The sequence below is a fragment of the Mobula hypostoma genome, chromosome 11, assembly GCF_963921235.1.
Source record: "Mobula hypostoma chromosome 11, sMobHyp1.1, whole genome shotgun sequence".
Classification (NCBI taxonomy): domain Eukaryota; kingdom Metazoa; phylum Chordata; class Chondrichthyes; order Myliobatiformes; family Myliobatidae; genus Mobula; species Mobula hypostoma.
This window is the reverse complement of record NC_086107.1, coordinates 97,993-116,609: the sequence shown is the minus strand read 5'-3', so window position 1 is coordinate 116,609 and position 18,617 is coordinate 97,993. Positions and strand designations below refer to the sequence as shown.

Here is an 18,617-nt window from a genome sequence, read left to right as displayed (position 1 = left end):
AAAACCATTGATGTCGTTGGAGTAGACTGCTAAATGTGTATTGTGTTATTCATCTGGCGCTGGCTCGTTGCTGTGGAGCGCACCAGATGACCCTTGTGGTGGTTTGAATTGCTGTAAGTGTTAACTGCCTCCAAAAACCCAACCACGACTACAGCCACCAACCTGCATGGCAACCCTGATCCCATCCTATCAGTGACATTCCCTTTATTTTGTCTATCCCTCACTCACCTTAGAGACATAGAACATTGCAGCACAGAAACAGGCCCTTCAGCCCATCTGGTCTGAACTATTATTCTGCCTAGTTCTATGAACCTACATCTGGACCTAGCCCTCTATATCTCTCCCATCCATCTACCTTTCCATAATGTCACAATCCTCCCTTTCCTTCTCTGTAACTTTAGTTTGTTTTCTCTCAAAAACAGTCCAGTGAGGGGCCCTTGAACTTTAGATGGGTTTCTCCCTTCACGGAACAGAAGATTGGCTGACTGGCAGGAGGCAAAGAGTGAGAATAAAGAGGGCTTTTCTTGGTTGGCTGCTGGTGCCTAGTGTGTTCTTAAGGGGTTTGTTTTGGGACCACTTCTTTTCATGTTACATGTCAATGATTTGGAAATTTTGTCCAGGTTTGTGGACAATATGAAGATAGGTGTAGGGAAAGGTAGTGTAGAGGAAGCAGGGAGTCTGAAGATGGACTTGGACAGGTGGGTGAAGTGGGGGAGTGGTGCATAAGGACTCGGACAGGTGGGTGAAGGGGGGAGTCTACATAAGGACTTGGACAGGTGGGTGAAGGGGGGAGTGGTGCATAAGGACTCGGACAGGTGGATGAAGGGGGGAGTCTACATAAGGACTCGGACAGGTGGATGAAGGGGGGAGTCTACATAAGGACTCGGACAGGTGGGTGAAGCGTGGAAACTACACAAGGACTCGGACAGGTGGGTGAAGGGGGGGCTGTCACTGGGATTTTGACAGGTGGGGGTGTCAGCACTCATCCTCAGCACCTTCCACTTCAGTAATGGAACGAGGCATTTTTTCACCAGTGACCTTGATCCAAGTTTGTTTTCTGATTGATCTGTACCTTTCCAGGTTTGGAGGAATTATGGATTTCCCATGTTTGCAGCCACAAGTTTGTGAGCCCATAAGGTACAGATCTTGTGGTTCCAAGTAGTTGTAGAAAGCAGAGTACAGGGTTAATGACAGAATTTTTAGTGTGGAGGACTAGCAGGATCTTGAGTTGCAGTGCAAGTTGATTTGGTTGTTAAGAAGGTGTATGCTTTGTTGGCCTTCATTAGTCGGGAACTGAGTTTAAGAACCGCGAGATAATATTGCAGTTCTATAAACCCCTGGTAAGATCACACTTGGAGTATTGTCTTGTGTAGGTGCTCTGGTGTATAATTCCCAGGGTTATCTCTATTACTCTATAGGAAAGACGTGAAAGCTTTAGAGAGGGGCAGAGGAGATTTACCAGAATGCTGTCTAGATTAGAGAGGATCGTAGGAGGATAGGTTGAGCAAGTTAGGGCTTTTGTTTTTTTGGAGCGAAGGAGGGTGAGAGGTGACGTGATAGATGTGTACAAGATGATAAGAGACATAGATTGAAAGGACAGCCAGAGACTTTTTCACAGGACGGAGATGGCTAGTATGAGGGGGCATAATTTTAAAGTATTTGCAGGAAAGTATAGGGGGATATCAGAGGTATGTTTTTTTACATAGAATGGAAGGTGTATGGAACATGCTGCCGGGGTGGTGGTAGAGGCAGATACATTAGGGACATTAAAGAAACTTTTAGTTTGGCACATGGATGATAGAAAAATGGAGGGCTATGTGTGAAGGAAAGGTTACATTTATCTTAGAGTAGGTTAAGATGTCAACACAACATTGTGGGCCTGCACTGTGCTCTACTCTTCTACGATCTATATATTATAGCATCTTTTATATTAGAATATGTTATGAATTATAGTAAATGTTTAATGTGCTGCTATGGAATGTTTAGGGATGGTCAGTACTGCATTAACAGCATCACACAACTGCGAGTTGTACTTTGGGGATTTTCTTTATCCTGATCAATAGCTATTGCTCTCCTCGGATGCCTGCTGATGTGCTTCGTTTAATTGTAGATCCGAATGTGGCTTTAACGTTTTTGGAAAAAACAAAAGAAAAGGTCAGTGCTTTGACTCCCATTATATTGATTTTTCTGTGTGTAAATCAATTGTATTTAATTTGTGCTTTGATTTCAGTTGTATTAATTTTACCGTGGAAAATCTGTTTTTTATTTAGTTTGCTGATTTGTCTTTATTTAGGTCAAATCAAGTGATGAGGCAGTGATTCTGTGCAAAACAGCGATTGGGGCATTGAAGTTAAATGTTGGTGATCTGCCGGTGACAAAGGTAGAATTAAAAGACCGTTCTATTCTAGAAACATAGAACATAGAAAACCTACAGCGTAATACAGGCCTTTCGACCCATAATGCTGTGCCTAACATGTACTTTAGAAATTACCTAGGGTTATCCATAGCTCTCTATGTTTCTAAGCTCCATGTACCTATCCAGGAGTCTCTTAAAAGACCCTATCGTATCCGCCTCCACCAACATCGCCGGCAGCCTATTCCACGCACTCACCACTCCCTGCGTAAAAAAAAAACTTACCCCTGACATGCCCTCTGCACCTACTTCCAAGCACCTTAAAACTGTGCCCTCTCACGTTAGCCATTTCAGACCTGGGAAAAAGCCTCTGACTATCCACACAATCAATGCCTCGCATCATCATATACACCTCTATCGGGTCACCTTTCATCTTCCGCCGCTCCAAGGAGAAAAGGCCAAGTTCACTCTACCTATTCTCATAAGGTATGCCCCCCCAATCCAGGCAACATCTTTTTTAAATCTCCTCTATACCCTTTTTATAGTTTCCACATCCTTCCTGTAGTGAGGCGACCAGAACTGAGCACAGTACTCCCAAGTGGGGTCTGACCAGGGTCCTATATAGCTGCAACATTACCTCTCAGCTCTTAAACTCAATCCTCCGGTTGATGAAGGCCGATGCACCGTATGCCTTCTTAACCACAGAGTCAACCTGTGCAGCAGCTTTGAGTGTCCAATGGACTCGGACCCCAAGATCCCTCTGATCCTTCACACTGCCAAGAGTCTTAACATTAATACTATATCCTGCCATCATATTTGACCTACCAAAATGAACCACCTCACACTTAACTGGGTTGAACTCCATCTGCCAATTCTCAGCCCAGTTTTGCATCCTGTCGATGTCCTGCTGGAACCTCTGTCAGCCCTCCACACTATCCACAACACCCCCAACTTTTGTGTTATCAGCAAATTTACTAACCCATCCCTCCACTTCCTCCTCCAGGTCATTTATAAAAATCACGAAGAGTAAGGGTCCCAGAAACGATCCATGAGGCATATCACTGGTCACCGACCTCCATGCAGAATATGACGTGTCTTCAGTCACTGTGGGGCAAGCCAATTCTGGATCCACAAAGCAAGGTCCCCTTGGATCCCATGCCTCCTTACCTTCTCAATAAGCCTTGCATAGGGTATCTTATTAAATGCCTTGCTGAAATCCATGTACACTACATCTACTGCTCTACCTTCATCAACGTTTAGTCACATCCTCAAAAAATTCAGTCAGGCCCGTTATGCATGACCTGCCTTTCACAAAGCCATGCTGACTATTCCTAATCATATTATACCTCTCCAAATGTTCATAAATCCTGCCTCTCAAGATCTTTTCCATCAGCTTACCAACCACTGAAGTAAGACTCACTGGTCTATAATTTCTTGGGCTATCTCTACTCCCTTTCTTCAATAAGGGAACAATATCTGCAACCCTCCAATTCTCTGGAATCTCTTGTGTCCCCATTGCTGATGCAAAGGTCATTGCCAGAGGCTCAGCAATCTCATCCCTCACCTCTCAGAGTAGCCTGGGTTGCATATCGTTCAGACCCAAAGACTTATCCAATTTGTTGCTTTCCGAAATTTCCAGCACATCCTTTTACTTAATGTCTACATGCTCAAGCTTTTCAATCCGCTATAAGTCATCCCTACAATTGCCAAGGTCCTTTTTTTGTAGTGAATACTGAAGCGAAGTATTCATTAAGTATTTCTGCTATCTCCTCCGGTTCCATACACACTTTTTCACTGTCACATTCGATTGGCCCTATTCTCTCAAATCTTATCCTCTTGCTGGTTCTCTGATGGACCAGCAAGCAGTGAGATTAACGGTTAAGTAGTTAGAGGTCAGGGGTTATACCTATGCTCTGCAGGAGCGAAGGATACTGTAGGAGTAAGTTTCTAAACCACCATTCAGGTTTGACCCTTAACCACAATGTTCCCTGAATCAATTTGATACTCTCTGTTGATTTCCCAGTGTAATCCATTCCATGTAGATTCTCCAGAAATGTGGTTTTCCAGCACTTTCGAATTACCTGTGGGATATTGAGAATTTGCTGAGTGTACGAGATACAGCAATGTTTGTGGAACCAGACAGCATCCCAGATGTCAAATTGAAAATTTGTGCTTCAGAATTTGGTGTGTTTCTAGTCTAGTTGATCTGGTTCACCTTGGAGACTGCCTAGGTATCTCCTGTGTAGAAAAGTAGGAGAAATCCACTCACCCTATCAATGTCACCTCTACCAGAGTGTTGGAAGGTGCCATCAACAGCATCTACTCAGGTGCTGTTTACTCAGCAATAACACATTCACACACAGAAGTTTGAACAGGAGATTTATAATAGGTAAGTAAGAAGTGACAGCAGTTAATGAGAATTGGTGTCAAGTTAAAATCAGTTTTAGATAAATTATTAAAGGCATCTGTTAGTCTTGTGAGACCATGGATCTGTGCCTGGAAGGTCTTCACTCTCCAGGGCACAGGCCTGGACAAGGTTGTATGGAAGACCAGCAGTTGCCTTGCTGCAAGTCTCTCCTCTCCATGACACCAATGTTGTCCATGGGAAGGGCATTAGGACCCATACAGCCTGGCACCAGTGTCGTCGCAGAGCAATGTGTGATTAAGTGCCTTGCTCAAGGACACAACACGTTCTCTCGGCAGGTTGCTAGTCCAATGCCTTAACCACTTGGCCACATGCCCACGCTTAGAGAAATTAATGGCACTGAAAGCAATAAATACCCAGGGTTGATAATCTGCATCCAGTGTACTTGGAAATGGAGCAACACACAAACTGCTAGAGGAACTCAGCGATTGAGCTGCATCTGTGGGAGGAAATAGATCGGTTATTTTTAGGTTTGCAGAGAGATATCGATAGGTTAAGTGAGTGGGCGAGGGTCTGGTAGATGGAGTACAATGTTGGTAAATGCAAGGTCACCCACTTCGGAAGGAAAAATGAAAGAGCAGATTATTATTTAAATAGTAAAAAATTGCAACATGCTGCTGTGCAGAGGGACTTGGGAGTGCTTGTGCATGAATCACAAAGGGTTGGTTTGCAGGTGCAGCAGGCTATCAAGAAGGCAAATGGAATGTTGGTCTTCATTGCTAGAGGGATTGAATTTTAAGAGTAGAGAGGTTATACTGCAACTGTACAGGGTATTGGTGAGGCTGCACCTGGAGTACTGCATGCAGTTCAGGTCTTCTTACTTGAGGAAGAACATACTGGCTTTGGAGGTGATATTCCAGAGATGAGGGCGTGAGACTTTGAGGAGAGATTGAGTCGCCTGGGACTACTTGCTGGAATGAGAGGAGATCTTATAGAAACATACACGAGGGGTGATTGATAAATTCGTGGCCTAAGGTAGAAGGAGTCCATTTTAGAAAACCTAGCACATTTATTTTTCAAGCAACACACATCGAAGTTGCTGGTGAACGCAGCAGGCCAGGCAGCATCTCTAGGAAGAGGTGCAGTTGACGTTTCAGGCCGAGACCCTTCGTCAGGACTAACTGAAGGAAGAGTGAGTAAGAGATTTGAAAGTTGGAGGGGGAGGGGAAGATCCAAAATGATAGGGGAAGACAGGAGGGGGAGGGATGGAGCCAAGAGCTGGACAGGTGATAGGCAAAAGGGATACGAGAGGATCATGGGACAGCATAATCTAATCTAATCTAATCTATGCAAAAATCTATCCAACCTTGTCTTAAATATATTTACTGAGGTAGCCTCTACTGCTTCATTGGGCAGAGAACTCCTCAGATTCATCACTCTCTGGGAAAAGCAGTTCCTCCTCATCTCTGTCCTAAATCTACTTCCCTGAATCTTGAGGCTATGTACCCTAGTAGTAATCTCACCTACCGGTGAAAACAACTTTCCTGCCTCTATCTTATCTATCCCCTTCATAATTTTATGAGAGGTGATTGATAAGTTTGTGGCCTAAGGTAAAAGGAGTCAATTTTAGAAAACCTAGCACATTTATTTTTCAACCTAGTCCTCGCCTACATGTACACACTTAGTCCAGCGGTCGTGGAGCATACGGATCCTTCTTTGTAGAAGTCGGTGTCTTGGACCTCCAGAAGTGGTCCACAGCAAGGGTGATTGATAAGTTCGTGGCCTAAGGTAGAAGAAGATGGGTTATTAACCTCAAACTTTCTGCATGCTCACTCAAAGAGTTGAACTGCACAGGCATGTAACGAAAGCTGTATAACTCATGGTCTGTCTTAGTCCACGAACTTATCAATGACCCATGCTGTGGACCACTTCTGGAGGTCCAAGACACCGATTGCTACAAAGAAGGATCCGTATGCTCCAAGACCGCTGGACTAAGTGTATGAATGTAGGAGGGGACTATGTTGAAAAATAATTGTGCTAGGTTTTCTAAAATTGACTCCTTCTACCTTAGGCCATGAACTTATCAATCACCCCTCATAAAATTATGAAGGGGATAGATAAGATAGAGGCAGGAAAGTTGTTTTCACCGGTAGGTGAGATTACTACTAGGGTACATAGTCTCAAGATTCAGGGAAGTAGATTTAGGACAGAGATGAGGAGGAACTGCTTTTCCCAGAGAGTGATGAATCTGAGGAGTTCTCTGCCCAATGAAGCAGTGGAAGCTACCTCAGTAAATATATTTAAAACAAGGTTGGATAGATTTTTGCATAGATTAGATTAGATTAGATTATGAGGACACTCAGTCCTCATTTATTGTCATTTAGAAATGCATGCATTAAAAAATGATACAATGTTCTTCCAGAATGATATCACAAGAAACACAGGACAAACCAAGACTAAAACTGACAAAACCACATAATTATAACATATAGTTACAACAGTGCAAAGCAATACCGTAATTTGATAAAGAGCAGACCATGGGCACAGTAAAAAAAAGTCTCAAAGTAGCGGAATTAAGGGTTCTGGGGAAAAGGCAGGTAGGTGGTGATGAGTTCATGGTCAGATCAGCCATGACACTTGGGAAAATGTCTGGAATAAACAAAGTGATTGTAGATTTATAAAGGGTGATCGTGTTTGGTGAACCTACAGAGGATTTTTTGAAGATGCAACAACAGAATAGATGAGAAAAAACTGGTGTATTTGCTTTTCGAAAGATAATTGATAAGGTTCGTATAAAAAGATGGCATGCAAACAGGTGGGATTGGGATAATGAAAATTTGTTAACAAGCATGAAAGGTTTGGAAAAATGAGGGCATGTCACTGAAACTTGCTAGTCTGTCTGGCTGGCTGATCTTTGCTAGACCCATGGGTGACGCACTTAGTGTATGGAACGTGCCGTTCAGGGCAGACTCTGAACATGGTAACATGGCAGATGGAGTTTCACATCAAGGCATATGAGGAAGTATGAGTGCAATATCGGTGATGGACGGTCAGGATGAGTGTGGTGTCTGATGGAGGGTGAGGAGGGATGAGTGTGATATCAGTGATGGAGGGTGGAAGTGGATCAGGAGTGTGGTGTCGATGGAGGATCAGGGGGATGGGGAGTGTGGAGTCAGTCATGGAATGGCACGGGGGAACATCTATTAGCTAATTCTTGCTCTTTTTCTCTACTTGAACTGCTGCATGATTTGGGATGGCGTGATTTGGAAAGCAGCAAGTTGGATAAGTCACTGGGACCGGATCGGATGTACCCCAGGCTACTGTGGGAGGTGCGGGAGGAGATTGCTGAACCTCTGGCAATGATCTTTGCATCATCAGTGGGGACAGGAGAGGTTCCGGAGGACTGGAGGGTTGCGGATGTTGTTCTGTTATTCAAGAAAGGGAGTAGAGATAGCCCAGGAAATTATAGACCAGTGAGTCTTACCTCAGTGGTTGGTAAGTTGATGGAGAAGATCCTGAGAGGCAGGATTTGTGAACATTTGGAGAGGTGTAATATGATTAGCAATAGTCAGCATGGCTTTGTCAAGGGCAGGTCGTGCCTTACGAGCCAGATTGAATTTTTTGAGGATGTGACTAAACACATTGATGAAGGAAGAGCAGTAGATGTAGTGTATATGGATTTCAGCAAGGCATTTGATAAGGTACCCCATGCAAGGCTTATTGAGAAAGTAAGGAGGCATGGGATCCAAGGGGACATTGCTTTGTGGATCCAGAACTGGCTTGCCCATAGAAGGCAAAGAGTGGTTGTAGACAGGTCATATTCTACATGGAGGTCGGTCACCAGTGGAGTGCCTCAGAGATCTGTTCTGGGACCCTTGCTCGTCATGATTTTTATAAATGACCTGGATGAGGAAGTGGAGGGATAGGTTAGTAAATTTGCTGATGATACAAAGGTTGGAGGTGTTGTGGATTGTGTTGAGGGCTGTCAGAGGTTACAGCAGGACATTGATACGATGCAAAACTGGGCTGAGAAATGGCAGATGGATTTCAACCCAGATAAGTGTGAAGTGGTTCTTTTGGTAGGTCAAATATGATGGCAGAATATAGTATTAATGGTAAGACTCTTGGCAGTGTGGAGGATCAGAGGGATCTTGGGGTCTGAGCCCATAGGACACTCAAAGCATCTGCGCAGGTTGACTCTGTGTTTAAGAAGGCATACGGTGTACTGGCCTTCATCAATCGTGGAATTGAATTTAGGAGCCGAGAGGTAATGTTGCAGGTACATAGCACCCTGGTCAGACCCCACCTGGAGTACTGTGCTCAGTCTAGTCACCTCACTACAGGAAGGATGTGGAAACCATAGAAAGGGTGCAGAGGAGATTTACAAGGATGTTGTCTGGATTGGGGAGCATGCCTTATGAGAATAGGTTGAGTGAGCTTGTCTTTTCCCCTTTGTGCGGCAGAGGATGAGAGGTGACCTGACAGAGGTGTATAAGATGGTGAGAGGTATTGATCGTGTAGATAGTCAGAAGCTTTTTCCCAGGGCTGAAATGGTTGCCACAAGAGGACACAGGTTTAAGGTGCTGGGGATTAGGTACAGAGGAGATGTCAGGCGTAAGTTTTTTTTACTCTGAGAGTGGTGAGTGTGTGGAATGGGCTGCCGGCAATGGTGGTGGAGGCGGATACGATAGGGTCTTTTAGGAGACTTTTGGATAGGTACATGGGGCTTAGAAAAATAGAGGGCTATAGGTAAGCCTAGCAATTTCTGAGGTAGGGACATGCTGGACACAACTCTGTGGGCCAAAGGGCCTGTATTGTGTTGTAGGGTTTCTATGTTGCTGTAGTGGTGAGTGTAACACTACAGCATTTGCTGTAAGATGGGGGTTCAATTCTCAGCACTCTATGAGGAGCTTGTACCATCTCCCTGTGGCCATATGGGTTTCCTCTGGGTGCTCCAGTTTCCTCCCATATGAGATGTGTGGTTACGGTTAGTGAATTGTTGTCATTCTGTGTTGCCATGCGACATTCCTTCACTGATTTAATTTGATGCAAACGATGTATTTCACTGTTTGATTTGATGTATGTGTGACAAATACATCTCATCTTCAGCTTGCCTTTTTCTGCTTCTACTATTTGGAAGGTTAACAGTCCTGTAGGGTTTGATGAGTGTTGGATTTGTAATGGATTAATGGTGAACTGAAGGGTGCAAAGTGTCTGAAATCCCTGAATGATGAAGTGGAGGGATTTGTTTAGTGGTCACTCAGTATACTGACTGGAAAGGGTATTGGACAGCAAGATGTTGAAAATTGAAAGCAAAAACACAGAGAATTGCCGCAGCTTCATTCACTGTGGTGGGGCAGACTCAGCGATGGTGTTGGAGCAAGAGTTGTGTTGTCAAGTGTGCTTAGCAGAGAAGGCGTTGGAAAGTGTTTGAGAGAATTCTCCATTATCACAAGTACCAGAATTCAACCACATTCTGGGAAGGGCAGGATGGTGCTTTTTACAGGATTCAATTCCTGCCCTGGTTCTGAGAAGAGTCGGAGGCAGCTTTAATTGGGGTACGTGTCCCAAGGTGTGTGGTTTTGTTGCGTATGCCCATCTAACTTATGAATGTTTGGAACCCTTTGTCCTCCCAGCATTTGGTCTTTAAACTGACAGTTTGTTGTTCTTTTGTTCCTGTTGTCACAGCACAAGGATTTAAAGTACATTTATTATCAAAGTATGTATGCAGTAAACAACCCTGAGATTTGTCTTCCCGCAGACTGCCATGAAACAAAGAAACATGGAACTTGTTCAAAGAAAACATTAAACACCCAACATGCAAAAAAGAACAAATCGTGCAGGCGGTAAAAAATGAATGAATAATACACAGAATATCAAATATCAAACTGCAGGGTCCTTGAAACTGTCTAGGAATGTCCAGTTTAGTTCAGTCCAGTTCAATTTAATGCTGTGTTGTTTTGACTTCAGGCTGTCCACCCCAATCAAAATCGCTCAAAATAGCAGTTAAAAAAAGACACACATATAACATGAGCTGCGCAGTTCTCTAAAAATGAGTCCAATCCACAAAGCACGCTAATCAAACCTTGCCCAAGACCCAAGGCACCTGCTGCAGCCGCAGCAAGTGAGAGGACGAGGGAAACCAGTCCAATGCAGGCAGACGGTGCTCGTCCTCATTGTTTTCAATCTTGCTCAACCCTTTAATTGGTGAGTTGGCCGAGAATTAGAGCTGGTCACAGGTTCGCGCTCACTTCGTTCTCAACCACACCGACTTCCCCTGGAGACAGCAAAAGTGCCGGATCGCTCATCAGCCCAAAAATACACTATCAAAATGTAAAGTTGCAGGGTCCAGTCGCATGCAGATCAGTAGTAGAAGTATATTACAAAGGAGAAGAAGTAGTAGTTTTGTGAACAGTCTGCAGGACGTCGTTGTTATTTGCATTGGTCACTGGTGCCATTTTGCCCAGATGTACGTGTTTTTCAGAATAAGAACAATAATGACTTATTTATAGAGCGCTTTTTATACAAACGATGTGCTTTACAATGGGATTAAGTGCCAACATAAAAATTAAAGACAAAAAGATGTTAATTAAAGGCAAGGTTAAATAAATTGGTTTTGAGCTGGCGTGTTAAAAAGTTCAACTGAGTCTGCCAGATTTAGATATTGAGGTCCACAGTTCAGGAGTGTAGCCCAAAAACCTGACCTGCCAATTATCCTTTGTAAGTGATTTTTAAATTCAAGAGACTGCTGAATGAATAACTGAGAGCTCGAGCAGGATTATAAAACAAAAGTGTTTCTGTGATGGCTATAACCCTTACTGGTTTCTTTCCAGAAAACAATTGAGGAGGTAGATGAGATGCTCACCAACCTCCCAGGGATCACTTCAGTTCACGGGCGCTTCTATGATCTCTCCAGCAAGTATTATCAGATCGTTGGAAACTACGCTTCCTACTATAAGGATGCCCTGAGGTTTCTGGGCTGCATTGACATCAAAGATCTTCCAGGTAAAGATGGCAAGGAAGTCTTGCTGCAGATTTGATATTGATCCTGCTGGGCTTATGAAAAAGGTAACACTGCAGTTAATCCCCAGCTGCGGCCCTTCACCTGTTCATTTAGGAAGATCTAAAATTCTGGGTACAGTCTGTCTGTCTGGTAATGCAAACTCCCCCTCAGCAGAAACGGGAGATTTTCCATCAATCCTGGAGTCTGCTTCATCATTCAATAAAACCACTTTCCTACACTAAACCATTTTCATTGCTTTCCTCAACGTCAATAACTACTGCTCTGACCTGAGTGTATTTGGTGACCGAGCTTCCCCACACATCCTGACTAGAGAATTCTAAAAGTATGCCAGCTTCTGGTGGTGAATGGCCAAGTGGTCATTTTGAGTCCGAGCCGAATTTTTCAACCATGTCCCCCACCTCCCTCCTGTGATCTCGGAATTTTGTCATCTCTCAGACTTTGCAAACTTGAGTGTAGTGCAATCTGTCTGAGCTGTCTGCATCTGATGAATCTTGGCTGTTCACCATTCATCACAGTATCTCCTTCCATGGACAGGTCGTACCTGTACACGGTATTCCAGGTGTGGTCTATGCTCTTGTATTCAGCCTCTCTGCTCTACAGGTAACTTAGCACCTGTGTGTGGACTTTCATTAATTTGCAAACAGGGATACTGAGATCTCTCTGAATGCCAGTATCCACACTTGTCCAGCCTATCTGTACCCTCCTGAAGCTTCACTGAGTTCTCACCACTCACTGTTTCCCAGCTTGGTATATTTTTTACACTTATCCTCTTTTGAATTAGTGGAATGGTTGTAGCGACTGGAATCTCAGTGTTAATCCCCCTTTGCCAAAGGGAAAGTTACCTGTTTTATTCTAACTGTTCTATTAACCAGTCCCCATCATGCCCACCACTGATAACCAGATTGATTAATTAATCACTATGGAAGAAATTTGATTGGGAGGAATTGAAGTCTGACATAGCATATATCAGTTGAGTAAAGGAAATTGCAGTAGTATGAGAGAGGAGTCGGCCAAAGTAAGTTAGAAAGAGATGCTGGCAGGGTTGACAGAAGAGCAGCACTGATGTATTCTGAGAACAAAGAAATACTCAAATGTCAAAATAGTACAAGTGTGGCTGTCAAGGGAAGTCAATTAATGTAAAAGAGAGGGCATATAATAAGGCAAAAATTAGTGGTAAGACAGAGGATTGGGAAGCTTGTAAAAACCTACAGAGAGCAACTAAAAAATCATTCAAAGGAAAAAAGATGAAATCTGAAAGGCAAGCTGGCAAAAAAGTGGATAGTAAAAGTTTTTTCTAGTAAAAGAGAGATGAGAGTGGATATAGGACTGCTAGGAAATGAGGCCAGAGAAATAATAACAGGGGACAAGGAGATGGCAGATGAACTAACTGTGTATTTTGTATCAGTCTTCACTGTGAAAGACACTAGCAGTATGCCAAATGTTGAAGGGTGTGAGGGAAGAGAAGTAAGTGCAGTTACTATTACAAGGGGAGAAGGTGGTCGAAAGCTGAAAGACCTAAGGGTACATAAGTCACCCGGACAACATGAATTGCACCCTAGGGTTCTGAAAGAGGTAACGGTAGAGATTGTGCAGATATTAGTAATGATCTTTCAAAAATCATTGGACTCTGGTAAGGTGTCAAAGTAGAGGAAAATTGCAAATGTCTCTCCAGTCTTTAAGAAAGGAAGAAGGCAGCAGAAAGGAAATTATAGATTAGTTAGCCTCACCTCAGTGGTTGGGAAGATGTGCAGTCCATTATTAAGCAGTAGTTAGTGACACAAGACAAGATAGGACAAAGTCAGCTTGGTTTCCTTTAGTGAAAATCTTGCCTGATGAACCTGCTGGAATTCTTTGAGGAGATTACCAGTAGGATAGATAAAGGGGATACAGTCGATGTTGTTTATTTGGATTTTCAGAAGGCCTTGAAAGGTGCCACGCATGAATCTGCTTACCAAGTTAAGAGCCCATGGTATTGCAGGAAAGTTACTAACATGCTTAGAGCATTGGCTGATTAGTAGGATTCAGCGAGTGGGAATACTTTTCTGATTGGCTGCCAGTAAATAGTGGTGTTCCGCAGAGGTCAATGTTGGGGTCGCTTGTTTTTATGCTGTATATAAATGATTTAGATGAAAGAATAGATGGCTGGATTGCCAGGTTTGCAGATGATGTAAAGATTGGGTGGAGGGCTAGGTAGTGAGAAAACAGGTAGGCTGCAGAAGGATTTAGACAGATGAGGAGAATGGGCAAAAAAATGGCAATGTAATACAATGTTGGAAAATGCATGGTTATGCACTTTGGTAGAAGAAATAAATGTGTAGATTATTTTCTAAATGGGGAGAAAATCCAAAAATCTGAGATGCAAAGGGACTTGGGAGTCCTAAAGATTAACTTGCAGGTTGAGTCGGTGGTGAGGAAGGCAAATGCCATGTTAGCGTTCATTTCAAGAGGTCTAGAATACAAGAGCAAGGATGTGATGCTGAGGCTTTATAAGGCCCTGGTGAGGCCTCACCTTGAGTATTGTGAACAGTTTCTGGCTCCTCATCTAAGAAAAGATTGCTGGCATTGGAGAGGGTCCAGAGGAGGTTCAAAAGGACGATTCCAAGAATGAAAGGGCTATCATACAAGGAATGTATGATAGCTGTAGATCTGTACTTGCTGGAATTTAGAAGGATGAGGGGGGAATCTCATTGAAACCTTTGAATGTTGAAAGGCCTAGACAAAGTAGATGTGGAAAGGATGTTTCCCATGGTGGGGGAATCTAGGACAAGAGGGCACAGCCGCAAGATAGAGGGGCTTCCATTTAAAACAGAGATGCAGAGAAATTTCTTTAGCCAGACGGTGGTGAATTCATGGAATTTGTTACCCCAGGCAGCTTTGGAGGCCAGGTCGTTGGGCGTATTTAAGGCAGAGCTTGATAGGTTCTGGATTAGACATGGCATCAAAGGTTATGGGGAGAAAGCCGGGGAGTGGGGCTGAGGAGGGGAAAAAGGATCAGCCATCATTGAATGGTGGAGCAGACTCGATAGGCCAAATGGCCTAATTCTTCTTCTAAGTCTTGTGATGTAAATCCCAGCTTTTTCTTACCGAGTGAAGTACATTAGTTGAATTCTTGTCCTTGGGAACCCTATGACAGTATGGTACTTTGGCAGATATAACGGGTCTGATTGCTATGTCCAGATCAGCTCCTGTGGTGCCAGGAGTGAGGCCGCAGGTCCTCAGCTCTTGGCCGTGTATCTCCCAGTCCCATTCTATAAGACCATAACATATAGTAGGAGAATTAGGTTCGTTGTACTGTGTTGGTCTTTGACTGGAAACCACACGTTGTGCTGCATGCCTTGATGTATGAGCGACAAATGCTGTTGATATTTAACTTTAATTCCCACCCTCCAACTTGTGGTCAAGGCTTGAGTTTGTGGCCCATGTGCAGGGGAGCCCTTGCGCTATTGGATGAGGAGGGGACTCGGCAGTGCATGGGGAGAACACCTCACCCTGTTTCATCAATAGTTCCTCAGTGCGAGCTCTTTCAACCTATTGATCCCAGCTGTAATCCTTCCTTCCTCCTTCTGTAGTGGCCGAGCACCAGGAGCGAGCGTTCACCCTGGGACTGGCGGGACTGCTGGGTGAAGGTGTCTACAACTTCGGGGAACTGGTGAGTGTCTGTAGGTGAGGGGGTTTACCCAGGTGAGCGTCTGTGGGTGAGGGAGTTTACCCGGTGAGTGTCTGTAGGTGAGGGAGTTTACCCGGGTGAGCGTCTGTGGGTGAGGGAGTTTACCCGGTGAGTGTCTCTGGGTGAGGGAGTTTACCTGGAGAGCGTCTCTAGGTGAGGGGAAGTTTACCAGGTGAGAGTCTCTGGGTGAGGGAGTTTACCAGGTGAGTGTCTCTGGGTGAGGGAGTTTACCCGGAGAGCATCTCTGGGCCAGGGAGTTTACCTGGAGAGTGTTTCTGGGTGAGGGAGTTTACCCGGTGAGTGTCTCTGGGTGAGGGAGTTTACCTGGAGAGCGTCTCTAGGTGAGGGGAAGTTTACCAGGTGAGAGTCTCTGGGTGAGGGAGTTTACCCGGAGAGCGTCTGTGGGTGAGGGGAAGTTTACCAGGTGAGCGTCTCTGGGTGAGGGAGTTCACCCGGAGAGTGTTTCTGGGTGAGGAAGTTTACCTGGTGAGGGAGTTTACCCGGAGAGCGTCTCTGGGTGGGGGAGTTTACCCGGTGAGGGTCTCTGGGTGAGGGAGTTTACCCGGAGAGTGTTTCTGGGTGAGGGAGTTTACCCGGTGAGTGTTTCTGGGTGGGAGAGTTTATCTGGAGAGTTTCTCTGGGTGAGGGAGTTTACCCGGTGAGGGTCTGTGGGTGAGGGAGTTTACCCGGTGAGTGTTTCTGGGTGGGGGAGTTTAGCCGGTGAGTGTTTCTGGGTGGGGGAGTTTACCCAGTGAGCGTCTCTGGGTGGGGCAGTTTACCCGGTGAGCGTCTGTGGGTGAGGAAGTTTACCCAGTGAGTGTTTCTGGGTGGGGGAGTTTAGCCGGTGAGTGTTTCTGGGTGGGGGAGTTTACCCAGTGAGCGTCTCTGGGTGGGGCAGTTTACCCGGAGAGCGTCTCTGGGTGAGGGGAAGTTTACCAGGTGAGCGTCTGTGGGTGAGGGAGTTTACCCGGGTGAGCGTCTGTGGGTGAGGGAGTTTACCCGGAGAGCGTCCCTGGGCCAGGGAGTTTACCCGGAGAGTGTTTCTGGGTGAGGGAGTTTACCCGGGTGAGCGTCTGTGGGTGAGGGAGTTTACCTGGTGAGTGTCTCTGGGTGAGGGAGTTTACCTGGAGAGCATCTCTAGGTGAGGGGAAGTTTACCAGGTTAGAATCTCTGGGTGAGGGAGTTTACCCGGAGAGCGTCTCTGGGTGAGGGGAAGTTTACCAGGTGAGCGTCTGTGGGTGAGGGAGTTTACCCGGTGAGTGTCTCTGGGTGAGGGAGTTCACCCGGAGAGTGTTTCTGGGTGAGGAAGTTTACCCGGTGAGGGAGTTTACCCGGAGAGCGTCTCTGGGTGGGGGAGTTTACCCGGTGAGGGTTTCTGGGTGAGGGAATTTACCCGATGAGTGTCTCTGGGTGAGGGAGTTTACCCGGAGAGTGTTTCTGGGTGAGGAAGTTTACCCAGTGAGGGAGTTTACCCGGAGAGTGTTTCTGGGTGGGAGAGTTTACCTGGAGAGTTTCTCTGGGTGAGGGAGTTTACCCGGTGAGGGTCTGTGGGTGAGGGAGTTTACCCAGTGAGTGTTTCTGGGTGGGGGAGTTTAGCCGGTGAGTGTTTCTGGGTGGGGGAGTTTACCCAGTGAGCGTCTCTGGGTGGGGCAGTTTACCCGGTGAGCGTCTCCGGGTGGGAAGTGTTTAACTGTCTATAACTGTGTTGTTGTGTGTGAGTGACACTGGATTGTCCTGTGACCTTCTCCAGCTGATGCATCCTGTGTTGGAATCGCTCCGGAGCACCGACAAGCAGTGGCTGATCGATACATTGTATGCCTTCAACAGTGGCAACGTGGAGAAGTTCCAGGCTCTGAAGACATCCTGGGGGCAGCAGGTGGGATATTCTGGGGGAGGAGATGTTTGTGGGTGGGACAGGGGTCGGTGGATAATGGGGGGAGCACTAGAGGTGGGATATGGATGGGATACCTGTTCAGTGGGTGGAGATTGAGAAGGCGCCATGTTGTGGAGACAGGGCTGTGTGGGCCAGTGGTTTGGAGTGGTGGGACACATGGAGAGGGATGGTCAGGAGGCAGGTTGGTTTGGCAGGACTGTGGCTCCGAAGGTGGGAGGTTGGGGAGGTAGGTAGGGCTGTGCACATGGTTGGCCGGGACAGGTCGGAGAAAAGCTGGGTCGTTGTTGCAGGAGGCTGCGGAAATGGATCACGTGGAGCTGGTGGTTGGTGTGTGGAGGAGAGACTGATTCGGAGGAGATGTGTGACTGGGGATGGTGTGGGCAGGATAATTCGGCAGGTTACTGATGAACAGTCTGACTGTCATGTGTCTGCAGCCGGACCTGAGGGCTAACGAACTGCGGCTGATGGAGAAAATCCAACTGCTATGTCTGATGGAGGTGAGTGAACAAACTCCCCCCAGCCCCGTTCAACCTCTGTTATTGCCTGTGATGGTGGAGGAAAACCATAAACATCGAACGATGCTAACATTTTAACCTATCAATCGAAGCTTTCCATCCCACATAACCCTCTATTTCACTTAAATTGTTTTTTAATGTCTATTTATTTTGTTTTGCATTTAAAATCTCTTGTGTTTTAGTACTGTTATTTTATTTCAGGAGGTTAATAGTAATAATCCAGGAGATTATAGGCCAGTGAGACTCAAGGCAGTGGGAGGGAAGCTGTTGGGAAGAACTTTTGGGCTAGGATGTAAGAGCACTTGGAATACCATTGTAGGGTGTAACGTCATATAAACTTGGATGAGTGTTTTGAGAAGGTAAGACAGTAGATGCTGTCCATATTGACATTTGACAAAGTTCCTCGTGGATAGAACCAAGTCAGTCATGACGTTATACAGCATAGAAACAGGCCTTTCAGCCCACCTTAAAACCATAAGGTATAGGAGCAGAATTAGGCTATTCAGCCTATCGTGTCTGCTATACCATTTCATCATGGTTGATCCTGGATCCACTTAACCCTAACCACCTGCCTTCTCACCATATCCCTTGATACCTGACCAATCAGGAATTTATCAACATTTGTTTTAAATGTACACATGGAGCTGTCCTCCACCGCAGTCTGTAGCAGAGCGTGCCACAGATTCACCACTCTGTGGCTAAAAAAATTCCTCCTCACTTCTGTTTTAAAAGGTCATCCCTCAATTTTGAGGCTGTGCCCTCTAGTTCTGGATACCCCCACCAAGGGAAACATCCTCTG

The 18,617-nt window shown here is 45.4% G+C and overlaps 1 protein-coding gene across 1 annotated transcript in view; it reads left to right on the top strand.

Annotated features, from left to right (window-relative positions):
• Nucleotides 1-18,617, top strand: part of psmd13 (proteasome 26S subunit, non-ATPase 13) — a 52,693-nt gene that overhangs the window by 22,193 nt on the left and 11,883 nt on the right. Inside the window, exons 5-10 of the mRNA XM_063061530.1 lie at nucleotides 2,111-2,154; nucleotides 2,294-2,380; nucleotides 11,552-11,723; nucleotides 15,312-15,391; nucleotides 17,160-17,285; nucleotides 17,738-17,800. Of these exons, the coding sequence (XP_062917600.1) occupies nucleotides 2,111-2,154; nucleotides 2,294-2,380; nucleotides 11,552-11,723; nucleotides 15,312-15,391; nucleotides 17,160-17,285; nucleotides 17,738-17,800 (572 nt within the window). The remainder of the gene's footprint in view (nucleotides 1-2,110; nucleotides 2,155-2,293; nucleotides 2,381-11,551; nucleotides 11,724-15,311; nucleotides 15,392-17,159; nucleotides 17,286-17,737; nucleotides 17,801-18,617) is intronic.